Source organism: Varroa destructor, unplaced genomic scaffold, assembly GCF_002443255.2.
Source record: "Varroa destructor unplaced genomic scaffold, Vdes_3.0 BEIS01000002.1, whole genome shotgun sequence".
Lineage (NCBI taxonomy): Eukaryota > Metazoa > Arthropoda > Arachnida > Mesostigmata > Varroidae > Varroa > Varroa destructor.
Window position 1 is genome coordinate 51,498,527 of NW_019211455.1, and position 13,510 is coordinate 51,512,036.

The window sequence follows — 13,510 nt, forward strand, 5'->3', positions numbered from 1 at the left end:
AGACTGCTTAACGACGTATAGAAGAAGATATTATTGGCAACTCTAAATCGTAAAGTCAATATACGTAAAACGTCACTGAGGTCACTTAGGGGTACCGTATCGATTAAAGCTCGAAATCTGTGCGTGGTCATTTGAAACGTAGCTTTGAGCCTTCGAGGATGTCACATCAGGCACCATTGTGCCCATAATGAAAGACCGCTGTAGATCACGAAGGCGCGGTAGAATCAGGCCAGCTACCACAGTAACCACAGCAGTAGGACAGCTTCAATTGTCGGACATACCCAACTCTAATGTTTAAAACAAGGGTGTTATGTAAGACGTTATGGCTACATTGAGACCAGCGGGTATCTAATCAAAGACTTAGTTCTCCACAGTGGACTGGGGCGTGCTGTTTCAACGAAGCGTTATCAAACCTTGGCGACGAACCGCTAGAGATGTATAGGGTATCACCGGTAGGTTCGCCGACTTTACGAGATACTAAGAGACAACCTAATGTAAGTAGATGTAAGGATTTATAAGATTTTAGGGTAAGACAGAATAAGATAGGAGATTATCGTAAATTGAAAGTTTAAAATTTATACAACCAATGCGCAGTTGAGAACGAGAGGTGGGTGCGCTCGTGTTATGAAATAATCTGTAAATAATATTAACTTAAGGAAGTTATAATACAACTTCCTTTATCTCCCTCTATCTGAGTTTTCCGATACATATAACCTACTTTGTTTGATAAATCTAGCGAAAACGAGAGAACGCTTGTCAGCCTGGAATCCATATAATGAATTGAGTAAACATTCTGTTAAATCTTATCAAGTTACATAAGGGATACCATAATACAAAGCTATTTTTTAATGTACAATTGTTAGGATCTTTTGTCATTGGTTCGCCAAATTTATGCAGGAGAACGGTTCGACACTCCTGATGGCTGCACTTCGGTCTAGTTCACGGCCAGATATCACCGCCTCTGCTAAAGGTCGCCATCTCATAGAACTAGCTTCTAAAAGAAGAACTAAGGTAGCCCGAATTATCTGGATCTGTGTCGTGTTCGCATGTGTCATTGGATGTCTCGGTCAAGTATTTACCTTCCTCGAAATCTTCTGGAGGTAATTCATGCATAGAATTCTTTATCATAAGCGTACAATTTACGTCGGGTAGATACATAAATACTATGCAAACCTAACGACTTTTATTTTTCAATCGATTTTATTGGTGACGAAAGGTACGGTTGGACAGGGTCCCTTTCCGCAAGACAGCTTGCAATATAGAGCATATTCCTTCCCAGTCCAACTGATGTTCGAGTCAATGTTTGGGTATCCGTAGGTAATATATTCCTCTCAGTTTGTATCGCACTTAATAAACAGATCCATACCAAGAGGATGACACTTGAGATTGGTTGTCACTGATGATATCTATACAGCTACTGCTCGAAACCTCAGAGGTCCCATTCCAACTCCTAAAGATCGTCCTTGAAGAGGATATTACGCAAACAAACATCTGGATGGATTCCAGTCAAGTGCAATGGTTCGCTGTTTGACATATTACTTAACCCTATGAGCAAACATGACGATATCTGGTAAGACGATTGTAGTTTTCAAAATATAAACAGTTTAAAATCAGCCAGTACGTCAGGGAAGCATTGCACGCATGCTGCTTTATTGGTAACCTTCAGAGTCACCTGGTCGGGTTATAATCTACTGGACAATATTCAATGAATCTTAAGCCACATAATTTTCTAAAAGTTCACGATTGGGCCCAAGTCAAAGTAGTTCAACAGAATTTCGTTGTACCTGTTTGTTGCACGTTTTGGATATGGCAAACTACAATATATTTTATAATGTATGCTGGGATTATTGCGGATATCGATGATGAAAGCGTTAGGTGGCCAAAGGCCCACTTTCAGTTTTGAATTTGTGGCTTGTCCATCCGGCATCCCCTAGGTTGTGCCTAGTGTTTTACAGTTTACAAAGAACAGTAGCATATGGCCATGGTGTGGTAGTTATTTCGTGCTTATTAGGTAATTTCCGTTACGTTACAAGGACTATAAAATTGCTATTGAAGCTTTTTTTTCGTCGTGAACGTTTCGGTATTTTGTGATGAAAAGGTTCAACCTCTATACCCCAATAGTCATCGTAAGATTAATCTTCGGCTTATATGGGAATTGTACAAGTAATGCATACATTAAAATATGGGTCGTGCAAATCAGGTTTCGGTCTCTACCATTTTGATTTAACGAGCACGAGTGGCTTAAGAAGCGTTGTGTGAATAATTTAGAAATTTTACTCATAAGTAAGTAAATTTAGCATTTTAATTGAATTAAACAATATTATGGTTACAAACGATTTTTGCCAAAATGACATTGTACTGTTATCTTAGTGACAAGTGGAACAACTGGCTGTCGAGTGAATAATGCAGGAACTAAAAGGAGACCGATGATGGCTCCGATTAAAAATCATTCTCTGTTAATAAATAAATGTATGTTTCAAACAAACGCTCTATTTAAAAATTAGAATTTAAAAATATTTCGTTCAACCTTGTGTGCAGATATCCGACCATTATCGATATTGAAACTGAGAAGATGGACGAGCTACAGTTTCCTGCTATAACGGTGTGCAACGTAAATCGGTAGCTATCAAGACTTGAATAGTTTTTCAATTGATAATAGTCATGATGTATTTTTTAAAAGTTGTGGTGAGTTATTTTTGAGCCACCGGAAACCCACTGGCAACTAGTTTAGGTAGATAATCGTCTACCAGTTAAAAAAAAAAAAGGTTCACACAATGCAGTATATATATATATATATGTATGTATATAACAGAACAAGCGGATATTGGGCGAACATGAGAGAAGGAAACTTCAAATACTCACTTTAAAAACTTTCGTATCTCGGCTAAATATTATATTAGAAAAACCTGCAAGAACTTACTGCCGTATCAGTCATCCTATAGGAACAATTGTTTACAGAGAATATGTTGAAGCTAAGAGGCTTCAACCAGCTTGTGCAAAAATAAACGAAAAATATATTTCTCAGTCAAATTGAACGGCGCTGCCCGTTCCTATTAATGCTACTTTTGGTGATAAAAAGCTCCATACTTTCAGATTTCGTCGAAGTGAGTGGTGCAAATTCAAAGGCTTCGAGTCGCACACCTGCCTCGACGTAGGCACTGGCCTTGTGTCGAATGTACGTTTAGTACTTAAAAACAATGTTTATAAACTATATTTAGGGTCTGCCCGAAACTTTAATGTTTACCCATTACGGTTTCCTATCTTTTCACATTCTATTTTTCATATAGCACATCTTAATATTTGCAAATATAGACACGATGTAAGGGTAAACTGGGCGCTAAACTTGCGACCAGAAGATCCTGGGCTCAGTTTTTAAGTGAAACTCGTGCGTGAATCATTATCATTATTATCTATAACAATCTCCTTTAGGTGAGTTCAGCTAGGTATATCGCCCATGGAAATTTTGTGGCCGTTAGAAGGCAATCAAGGTTTTGCATCTCTGAATAATTGACAGTTTCTAATAATGAACTCGAGTTGAATTTGTCGCATCTAACTCACTGTACTGCCTTGCGAGTACCTCAGGACGACGAATACACACTCAACCGGACGCTGAAAATTCAAATGGGACATCAGCGTAAGACTATGATTTTCGAAATGAAGAAAACCGTCAATGGGACCGTGTAAGCTGTTGTATCCGTTCTTAGGCTGGCAGAAGTAGCTTTATTCCAGTTTATATGTATAAGTTCCAAAGGATATGTGATTTCGAGAGATTTTTCGAATGATTGTTATTCGAATGATATTAAAAATAACTAGCATACGTTCGCATTGATAACAGATAAAACAGTGTAATCTACGTTGAAATATGCAAGTAAAAGAAAGCTAGCACAAATTACACGTTACTTTATGAGAAACTCATTGACGATGGATATGATGCAGCGACGTGATAGTGGAAAACGGAGGTTTCCGCGAGCAGTTCTTCCATCAGGAGTACAGCAACTGTTTCGTATATAACGCCGAGTGGTCGGGATCAGGAATGGGCGAAAGAGAACGGGCTCGGCAAATCGGTGAAAACCTATCTGAACTAAAGTGCTACGTAGTGATCTCGCTAGCTATGGAAATGTATAATTTTACTTTGTTCTGTTCTTAAATAGCTTACAAAGCACGTTTTACAATACTAATGAAGTCTCTATTCTTTTACAAGAAGCTTTTGTTATCTTCACCGCCGCTCTGCGTACATAATATGGCACGTGCGATAAAATGCAACTTCACAATGAGTCTTATCTCATTCGTTATTACTATTATTATTATTATAAAACTCACATGCTCCACTAGTAAGCAAATGGTCTCAGTAATTTCACTAACAACATATATTAACAAGTGAGTTTCTTTTTTTTTTTTTTTTCGATGGCGTACTAGTACGTGCCGCGTGCTAGTACGGTGACTTTAGAATCAAAGTATTTTTATAGGTACATGCATTGTCACTTATTGTCCTTACTAGTGGTGTTGTTCGGTGCCGTTATCGCAGACATCGAGTTCACGTTGTTTCTCGAGCCAAAGGAGTACCTCAACGCGAAGGAGATCCCAAGCGCACAAATTGTCTTTCACCACCCTGAGATAATACCTGACCCGCAGGATAACGGAATTCCCATCCGTTCCGGTTATGCGCACACATTTACCCTTCGACATCTTGTAACGCGTCGCCTAAAACACCCCTACTGGACAGACTGTAGGGATTATGAAATAGTCAAACGTGACAGATACATCATGCAGATGACCAAATCGGTACGTGACCATCAACCCCTCAAATTAATGACAATAAGAATGATAAAAAGTCACAGATCTCATTCTGCTGTATACAATATAATGTGCGCCAAGAAGACTAGAGCAGAAAGATTGCTTGCTATAAGCATTGATCGAAGGTAGTATTAATCGGACCTATCGTCTCTATCAGAAACTGCAAGCAGATTTTTATCTATCGACTGAGTTCTCCAATGTACGTTTTTTCTACTTTGTTCTGTTTCCTAATTCGAAGTTGTGCGATCGAGAATGTGCTTTTAACGCTTCGCTACAGATGTGTCATTGTATACGGCGAGATATCTCTCTACCATACGAAGTAGACTGGGATAAACAACCGTCTGGAAAGAGACGATTCTGCGATCAAGATATTACGTGTTGGTAACAAACTATCCACTTGCCTATACTATATTTATAATAAAAATAACATTTTTCGCATAGATACATGTAGATTAAGGTAAATGTAAATGAAGTGCATGGCTAATGCATAGTAAAACGTCTTCTAATGCTCCCGTCATCAGATTACCTTACAGGTAGCAGTAACTGGGCAAAGAAATTCTAGAGTATTCCTTTTCAGTTACGCGCTGTTGGGTCAGAGTACTCGATGAAGTCGAAAGATGCATCGATCGTAACTGCAAGAGGCAGTGTTGGTGAGTCCGACAATAGTTATGTAGTATTTTTTTTTTAACTTTTAACAGAAAAGCTGGACATATACATCATTTTCTAAATACGTTTCCTGTTTGAAGGCACATTAATCATAATATACTTAGTGCGCAAAACGATCGTAATTATTCTATTACTATCTAATGAAATTGTTAAGCATTAGATTTTAACGGGCACCTTTGGCACCCTGCTCGTGTCCTCAATTATTAGACGATGTCGAGCTCTTTTTTTTGTTCCATGCTACTCTCGACTGCCGATAAATGATGATAATATTAAATTATACACTACTCCTTGATCTAGCCTCATATCGCCCTTCCCTATTTCCGCCTGACTCTCCTGCTACAGGGAAGATCAATACGAAGTGTCCATTACTCAGGATCCATGGCCGGACCAGTTTTTTTTCGAAGAAGAGAAAGAACGATTTGGACAACTGGAGATAAGCAACTTCCGAGAGGCCAGAATGAATCTTACCCGAGTCAAAATAATTTTTGGAACCCTTAACAAAATCATTTATAGGCATCGTCCCAAGTATGAGGTAAGTATCGCTAGCTGTCGAAGCTTCATTCCTTTGCCATACCAATAAGATAATACAGACGGCAATAAGTAAAGCACCAGGCGCCTTCGCAAAAGTCCAACGTGACAAATAGAGCAAAAGCGTCTTTGCTTTCCTCGACGAGTTCCTTTCCTCAGGGATCGCCTGAACATGAGCACGACTATGGAACTCCATTGATGTTAAGTAGCCCTTAATAAGCACGTCTTTCAAATGTTGATTCCTTTCTCTGATGCGCAGCAAATCGAGTTATTTTCGTACCTGGGCGGTTTTATCGGTATTTGGGTTGGTGTCTCGTTCATGAATGTCCTGGACTACTTGACCGTCGCTCTCAGTTGGTGCATTCACAAAACACACGACTGGAGAAAGGCCCGTAAAGACCCTGTTCAGAGCATACCTTTGAACACGCAGGTAACAAAGGAGGTCTGGTAATGTACCTTCTGTAGGTTGCCTGGAGCTAAATATTTCTCCTTTTGATGGTAATTCCGCAGCGAGAATCAAATGAGAAAAATTCAATTTAATGACGTAACCGAAGACTGGCGAAAATAGAATTAATTGTACTATCAGTGAACTGTGTCTTACACACGATACGTATGTATCTGTGCCCTGCTCTATGCGGCAGATTAAACAAGTACTAACAACATAGAAATTTAAATGAAAGGGTTTGCATGTTTTATCAATTATGACGTATAGCTATTGACAGCGACGTACTTTTATGAGGGACAAGGTCCTAGATCGTCACACGAAATCTTTACAGAATCGCCAGCGGGTCGACATGTTTTAGTTTATATTCAATATTGTTAAGGTCCAACTCAATGTTATATGAATTATATAGAGTCAACTGGAACAATAGCAAATTGAAATGCGGTCGAACAGAGATCACCCAAGCAATGAAAAGTTTGAGATGTTGCAGATGATGTTGCAATAGAACGTATTTAGATTGGCTCGTTCGGAGGAGAAAATTCGCTAGGTACCACTGGAAAAAATAGGCGTTCGTTCCGTCGAGTTGGTGTTCTGTCAACGAACGCTTACGAATGAATAAAAATGTCCTACCTTCGATCCAAAAAGAGATCGAAGGCTAGTTGCGATCTTGAGCTTGTTCTTGTCTCAAGCTTATGAGGTTTGAATAAAATCACCATAAATCTATGGTTAGCTTTCTTCATTTAGCTTCGGCTGCTACTGCCGATAAAATAGATCTGAATAAGGGTTCTGGGACTGCTGACAGCAGCGAAATTAGTGTAACATGAAATTTACATATAAACTCGATCGATCGCCTCGTATACATGCCAATTGCCAACCCCGCGTTCACCATTCATGATAATCTACCCATGAACGGTAGCCGTCAACAAATGTATGTAAAAACATTTAGTAATATTAGAATTGTATAAGTTTGTAATGCTATATGGAAGCACAGCAAACTCGTTGTCAAAGTCTTAATTGAATTAGGTAGGAAGCTCTAATCTTCTTCTATTCTTCCCGTTGTGTTATCACGCGATCGTACGCCGATCAATGCGGCGACAACTCTGGATCTTTCTCATATTACATTATATAGCCTCTCCTCTAAATGATATGTGCTCCTATTACGTCACATACTACTATTTGATCATCATCAGACCAGCATCTCTGTCCATCGCATTAGCATCTGTTGCCATTTAGCATAAGTCAAATGTCAAACAGTTGACTCATCGAGACGCGTTACATTTCTTTAAGCAAAAAAAAAAAATAGAAAAAATAGATTAAAGCAACAACAGGGAAGTCGTCTAAATCCAGCCTTATCAACAAAGTCTAGCGCACGAACGTTCGTTGCGACGTACGATCCCCCTTACGATAAGCAACTTTATTTGCCAATCGCGTATATCTTTCAGACGCACGCTATCGCGAGTCCGCCGGCGTCGGAAAAGACCACTGCTCATCCAGTAACCTGCCACGACACTGATTGCCCGCTCTCCGTACGCAAGTCGTTATTATACAACAAGCGCGATGGTTACGAGAGAAAATATATCCAACGAAAATCGACGCTTTAACGAAAGATGCATAGTAACGTAAACTGTAATCGACCACACGCAGCAGGCGAAGACGTTCGTACGCTGAAGTAAATCGCTTAAGACGTAAAAAATGCTTCTTCAATTGTTCCCCGTTGTGATCGTGCCGAACTGCGGAATGACAGTGCGGAACATCGATGTTGTCCTTGATGTTTATTTGATGACGGTCAGAACTCACGGGGTTCGCCTAACAGACACAGTTTAAAGCACATGAAAACTTAAAGGAGCTTATTTTTTTATAAATGAAGGTCAAACGTAAGAACCTTGAATTAATATACCCGCATGATACCCGGAAAACTCGTATGTTTCGACATTTACGTCCGGTATCGCCGTTATGCATTCGATCGCACGGCTAGCTGCCAGCGCGAAACGAAGTCTGTTTATGCTAGAGTTAGAGCTTAGACTACAACGCGTCCTTAACATCAGCAGGCAACTACGTTATCCACTAAGCTATTATAGGACATTAATAGTCCTAAGCAAATTTCGGTCGCCTGTATCGAAAATTTTACCAATGTATCGAAAATTTTACCAAGCATCTGGCTGTAAGCTGTTGCCGTGAGCCTGTATAGTTTTTTTTTTGCCAGCTTTTAAAAGCACCTAATCGATATGAATTATATAGGCAGTGCTTCCGTTTTGCGGCCAAAAATCACTAGCTAACCGGTTTCTGGTGAAGCCTGCGAGCGTTTCTAAGCTGATGCTCTGCGGTAGAGTCAGTTCTCTATCACCTGAGAGGGATCAAAAGAACTAACACGTTCCCTCAAGCATGCAAACAATATTATTATTCAACAAAAGGACGGCTCACAACTGAGAGATCTAGCGCGATCGCGTAGCAGAGCGTTCCACAGTTAGCTAGTAAAACCGAATATATAAAGGATAGCGCCATTGTACATCAAATATCGGATATACATAATGAAGTCAGCCTATTTCCAGCACTTCGAATACATGGGACATCACATACACTTTCCACAAAACTAATTACCAGTTTATGCGGCGCCGACGCTTTAAAACGTTGTGTAGTCAGTACGGATTGATATTAACACTCAGCTTTACAGCAGTAATAACATTATGCACAAATCGTTGTTGCAATCTCAATCGAGATCTTGCATGCTTTTCGATATCAGATCAATGATTTTCGGTTGGCTTACTGTCGTAGACGTGGTACTTCCAGTTCGACTATCATGTGTTTTTAACGATAATGCAACCGATAGGGTAATGCAAATCATAAATAATAAGAGACCGATTACTCCACATATCAGCCAACTACACATTCTTCGTTTGTTCGAAGATCGACGCGTGGCCTTCGTCTTAACGAAGCTTTCCTGGTGTCGTGGTGGTAAATTTCCCCTATTTAACGAACTTCGACTTTTAGAAATGCTACCTTCTTTCCGCGGCGTAAGTGACGGAGGGACACAATCAAACTTAGGTCCCTCCATTGTAGATTTGTCCCAGGCGTTAAGTCGGCCGGCATTAGGAGATACAGGCTTTCGACCTCTAGCGTTATTGGGAAGAGGTCTGTTGGCGCCTTTCGATTGTTCGGGGGATTGGGAAGATTGTGCAAAGCCACCAGCATTTGGATCCCTTTCTCCCGATATTGGATTTCTGTGCGTCGTAGCTGTGGCAGCGTGGTCCTTCGCGTCCGACGCTGGCGCTCCTGCGTGCGATGGAACTCCCGCACCTTCCCGTTGTAATGCTGCTTGATGTTTTCTCAACCACAAGGCAACTGGCAGGTTTGACTGCTGAGAAGAGGTCACCACCGGCTGCGGTGGCGATGAACTGGCAACTACTAACGGCGAAGCCGTAGATGACAGTGATGGCGAAGACCTGCTGGCTTCCGGCGAGGGAACTTTTTGTATAGGAGGTTTATTAGGCTTCATTTTAGGCGAAATCGTAGTCTTCGAAAAACTTTGACTATGCTTCCGAGAGTGGCTAGGTGGTCTGATTTACAATGCATAAGTACTGAAATTTTGTTTCCCATGTGTCGCTCCGCGAGTAATTTTGAATAGCAGTAAAAGACAACAATCAGCTGGCTGACGGACAAGGGAACAACGACAGCTGACGTGGGTCTTTGCACAGGAAATTGTTTCACGCACGGCGAGTCAGGGTCAGCCAAAAAGTTGACACTTCATTGTTCGAAAGCAGAGGTTATATCTTGCACTCTGTGAAATAATCCCTATTGACGGTGTCGGACGTAAAACTCGAGACTTTTAAATTCTGCAGGACCTGTTCGAAATTCAAAGATTTAGAGAAAATCTATTTTTCAAGAATATGCCTACACTTCAAATCGTGGAAATGTCCTGACTGTACCGAATTCGACCAAATTAGTGCTTAAGGCCCTCCCATAGGCACATACCTACATTATAGATGCAATTAAATTAAACTATTATTTTCTAATATTCTGTTTTATGCAATCGATATGCCACATGGTGGGTTCCAGTGTGTAGAATGTCTTCGAATTGGTTTACTGTGGCCGATCAGTGTCATCGGCCAATTTCTATAGAGCCTCACTTATCTCTTTCGATCAAAGGTAAAGATTGGATTTTGCTGCATTAGCGTTCTAGTTTGCAAAAGTCCACGCTACAGTGTATATATATATATATATATATATATATATATATCATGTTACTATACATCTATATACGACTCCCGAATCTTTCAAAAAATGCCTCACTTCAATGCAGCATATAAAAGTAACATATGAAACTTTAATAGCATATAAGTTAAGGGTTCAACGTTATAGTATATCATATTAGTCTTGCTTTATGGGCACATATGTTGTGTCAATATATAATAGACCAGGCTTAAACTTAAAACGGCTCGGACTTAGGATCTAGGAACTTGCTAAGTTGACTAGTACATCTGTATTCTATACCATTAAGAGAAGAACAATCGCGGTATGCTACAATGATCGACCAGGTTTGTATCTGGTAATAAACAAACAACAAATAGGAAAACATTCCATTGTTTTTTTTTTTGAATAAGAATTCACACCATCTTAGTTACCACACGGTGGTTCCATTGTACTGCGTTGCGTCTAGCGAAAGTATTCCAAAACATATGGGCACTATATGAAGCAAACGAAAAACGCCGCAGCTAAGCTTTAAGCATGTCCGTTAATTTAACTATGCGAAGATTACCTGTCTGTTTTGGCTTCAAGACTTCAAAATTATATGACAGTACACCGTTTGACACAAGATAACAATGACAGAAACGATAGGTAATTACTCAAGAATAAATAACAATCACGAACATCGGATAGTCGAACTTCAATATGTTAAGATACTCAGAAACATAGAAGACCATTTCTTTAAACCCAAATGTAAATCCTAACAATGTTCTATTGCCTCGAAATACTCCACTCATATATATATACGCAGTCAATCTGTCTGACGCTATTTGCTCCACCGTTCTGGTAACAATCAGACTGCATTGCGCTCTCTGTTGCATTTAGTTCATACTCATAGATGACGTCCCGACCAGGGCAAGTCAGAAATCTACGAAGTCGGTCGATTTCTGTGTATAAAGAAGTCTGTAGTATACTTCAGTCCATTGACATTTAGTATCGAGGCGCGATAACTTCGAGTCGCTGTCCCCGAATCCGGTTGTAGTTATGCTTGTAGCAACTTTCTTTTTACAAGCTTGTAGCTCGTAGAGAAAGTTCTAGGCGACTCTCATCCCCATTACAGAGCAGAAACGCCCTTCGTTTATTAAATACCAGCATGTAGCTATTTAAAATAATAGGTAGCCAATAGTCGGCAGCAGGGCATCGGTGTTCCTTCCAGAAGCTGCGCGAAGAGCGTTGAAAAATGAAAATGGATTATTCAATGTAGGCGACCTATGCTGTTGACTTTAACGACAAGTTACAAGTTATAGATTTAGTAGCTCGGTATGGATTTATAATAGCACGTTTCCAAGCGATTTTATTTGTCAAATATCTATACCTATTACAATAACGAGGTAAACGGCAGGTTTACTCACGAACTGTAGTAGCAAGCGCATTTAACCCGTAGTAGACACAATTGCAGCCGATTTTATTGATAAACAGATATTCTCGTAAACATGCTCAGGGCAATACTTAGCATGTAAATGTTTAGCTTCGGTATGAAGAACAGCTGTGGAACATTATCTGCTATCTTTGGCTCTATGAAGATATTCTTATAATAACGTTATTATATATATATATATATATATATATATATATATATATATATATTGTGTGATATAGGTGTGATTTTACTGGATATAAATGTGGATATTTATAAATGAACATGTAGTTTCTTCAAATATATATACAATGTAGTTATTAAGTATACCCTAAGAACATAGAAGAACGTTTAATTAAAAATGGGTTTTCACTTCAACAAAGAGTAGGTTCATGACTTTTATCAGAAGAAAACTTTGTTGCTTCCTAATGTCAAATGCTTCCTTCTTTTTTCCCACAAATATTAAGGATCCACGCGAACTTTGACCGTCTTTGGCACTGCGAACCTTGATAATGATGACTTCTATATTGTTATACTTTACCACTTATTAATCCTGCTGGTGGCCTTTGGAGGCAAAACCTATCCAGTAGCAGCTTCTAAGAAATTCTATCTTCCTTAAAATATCATTTAATTTTTTTTCAAAATTATATCATCTTTAAAAGGCATAAGTAAGTTACAAGTGTTATATTCCCTATAATAAATTTAAAAGTAAGAAGCACTTGTGTACTTTCATTATTCCTCGTTGAACTGAGCACGCACCAATTGATCTCATAGATACAAGTTAAAACTATTTTTGTCAGTTAAATTAATTGATCTAAAGAACAATTTATCTCAACTTTAGTGACGTATCAAATGTGTGAACTTCTTCTTCAATATTAACAAACTCCTAATTGTTTTCTCTTGGGCTGGCCAATATGTATCAATCAGGAGAATATCAGGATTTTGTAAAGTAAGCTATCATTGTGCAATGAGAATTTATTTTGGAACCACGTTCCTCAATCTTATGAATAGAATCTGACAAATAGAACAAACAGTGCAATATCCACCTTATTAGAGCAAAATTATTTTCAATAGTGATACTCAACCAGACCTATTAAGACTCGGAATGTCTATGAAGTTTCTGTCTATGAAGAACCTTTAGTAACTAAACCTCACGTTTAATAAAAAAAAAAAAAGTTTCTAGCTCTCACTCTCATAGTTTCTTAGATACTACGATCATTTAAATGGTACACTAGAAATTATCTACACGTCTAAAAGAATGCAATATACTTTACTTTATGATAAACTTTTAGGCTATATATGTATATATTACTCGATAATCCTAAGTATAGTCTCAAGTACAATAAGAGCGTTTATTTTGTCTTGACATTGTCTATATTTTATTAGCCACATAGACAATTGTAAGCGCAGAGAATTAAGCACATCTTTATGAACTCATCCAGTTTAAATTTAGAGATTTTTACTTTACAGGGCTAGAATTG

The 13,510-nt window shown here is 38.9% G+C and overlaps 2 protein-coding genes across 4 annotated transcripts; one reads left to right on the top strand and one right to left on the bottom strand.

Annotated features, from left to right (window-relative positions):
* Positions 1 to 43: 43 nt before the first annotated feature.
* Positions 44 to 7,153, top strand: LOC111245781 (epithelial sodium channel subunit beta-like). Of its 3 annotated transcripts, none has more exons than XM_086978866.1 (11): positions 44 to 494; positions 898 to 1,100; positions 2,539 to 2,619; positions 3,094 to 3,175; positions 3,583 to 3,680; positions 3,937 to 4,064; positions 4,526 to 4,782; positions 5,033 to 5,171; positions 5,372 to 5,444; positions 5,803 to 5,992; positions 6,248 to 7,153. In XM_086978866.1, exons 1-11 carry the CDS (start codon positions 435 to 437, stop codon positions 6,437 to 6,439), a joined length of 1,503 nt encoding a protein of 500 aa, XP_086834992.1. In that variant the 5' UTR covers positions 44 to 434; the 3' UTR covers positions 6,440 to 7,153. The 3 variants fall into 3 exon arrangements, with proteins under 3 accessions (XP_086834992.1, XP_086834993.1, XP_086834995.1); XM_086978867.1 differs by having other exon boundaries at positions 414 to 494; positions 864 to 1,100; XM_086978869.1 differs by lacking the exons at positions 44 to 494; positions 898 to 1,100 and adding an exon at positions 1,396 to 1,518.
* An 84-nt stretch (positions 7,154 to 7,237) lies between these two features.
* LOC147757971 (uncharacterized) lies at positions 7,238 to 10,601 on the bottom strand. Its single transcript, XM_086978886.1, has 2 exons — positions 9,428 to 10,601; positions 7,238 to 8,236 (listed from the first exon to the last, which is right to left on the bottom strand). Exons 1-2 carry the CDS (start codon positions 9,921 to 9,923, stop codon positions 8,217 to 8,219), a joined length of 516 nt encoding a protein of 171 aa, XP_086835012.1. The 5' UTR covers positions 9,924 to 10,601; the 3' UTR covers positions 7,238 to 8,216.
* Positions 10,602 to 13,510: the final 2,909 nt, after the last annotated feature.

Excerpts from the sequence above, each read along its gene's own strand:
- LOC147757971 (XM_086978886.1), bottom strand. The coding sequence starts at position 9,923 with ATGAAGCCTAATAAACCTCCTATACAAAAAGTTCCCTCGCCGGAAGCC. Across the intron at positions 8,237-9,427 it reads ACTTACGCCGCGGAAAGAAG|GCGAACCCCGTGAGTTCTGA; the intron begins GTAGCATTTCTA and ends TGTGTCTGTTAG.
- LOC111245781 (XM_086978866.1), top strand. The coding sequence starts at position 435 with ATGTATAGGGTATCACCGGTAGGTTCGCCGACTTTACGAGATACTAAG. Across the intron at positions 3,176-3,582 it reads GCACTGGCCTTGTGTCGAAT|GACGACGAATACACACTCAA; the intron begins GTACGTTTAGTA and ends CGAGTACCTCAG. Across the intron at positions 5,172-5,371 it reads CTGCGATCAAGATATTACGT|TTACGCGCTGTTGGGTCAGA; the intron begins GTTGGTAACAAA and ends ATTCCTTTTCAG.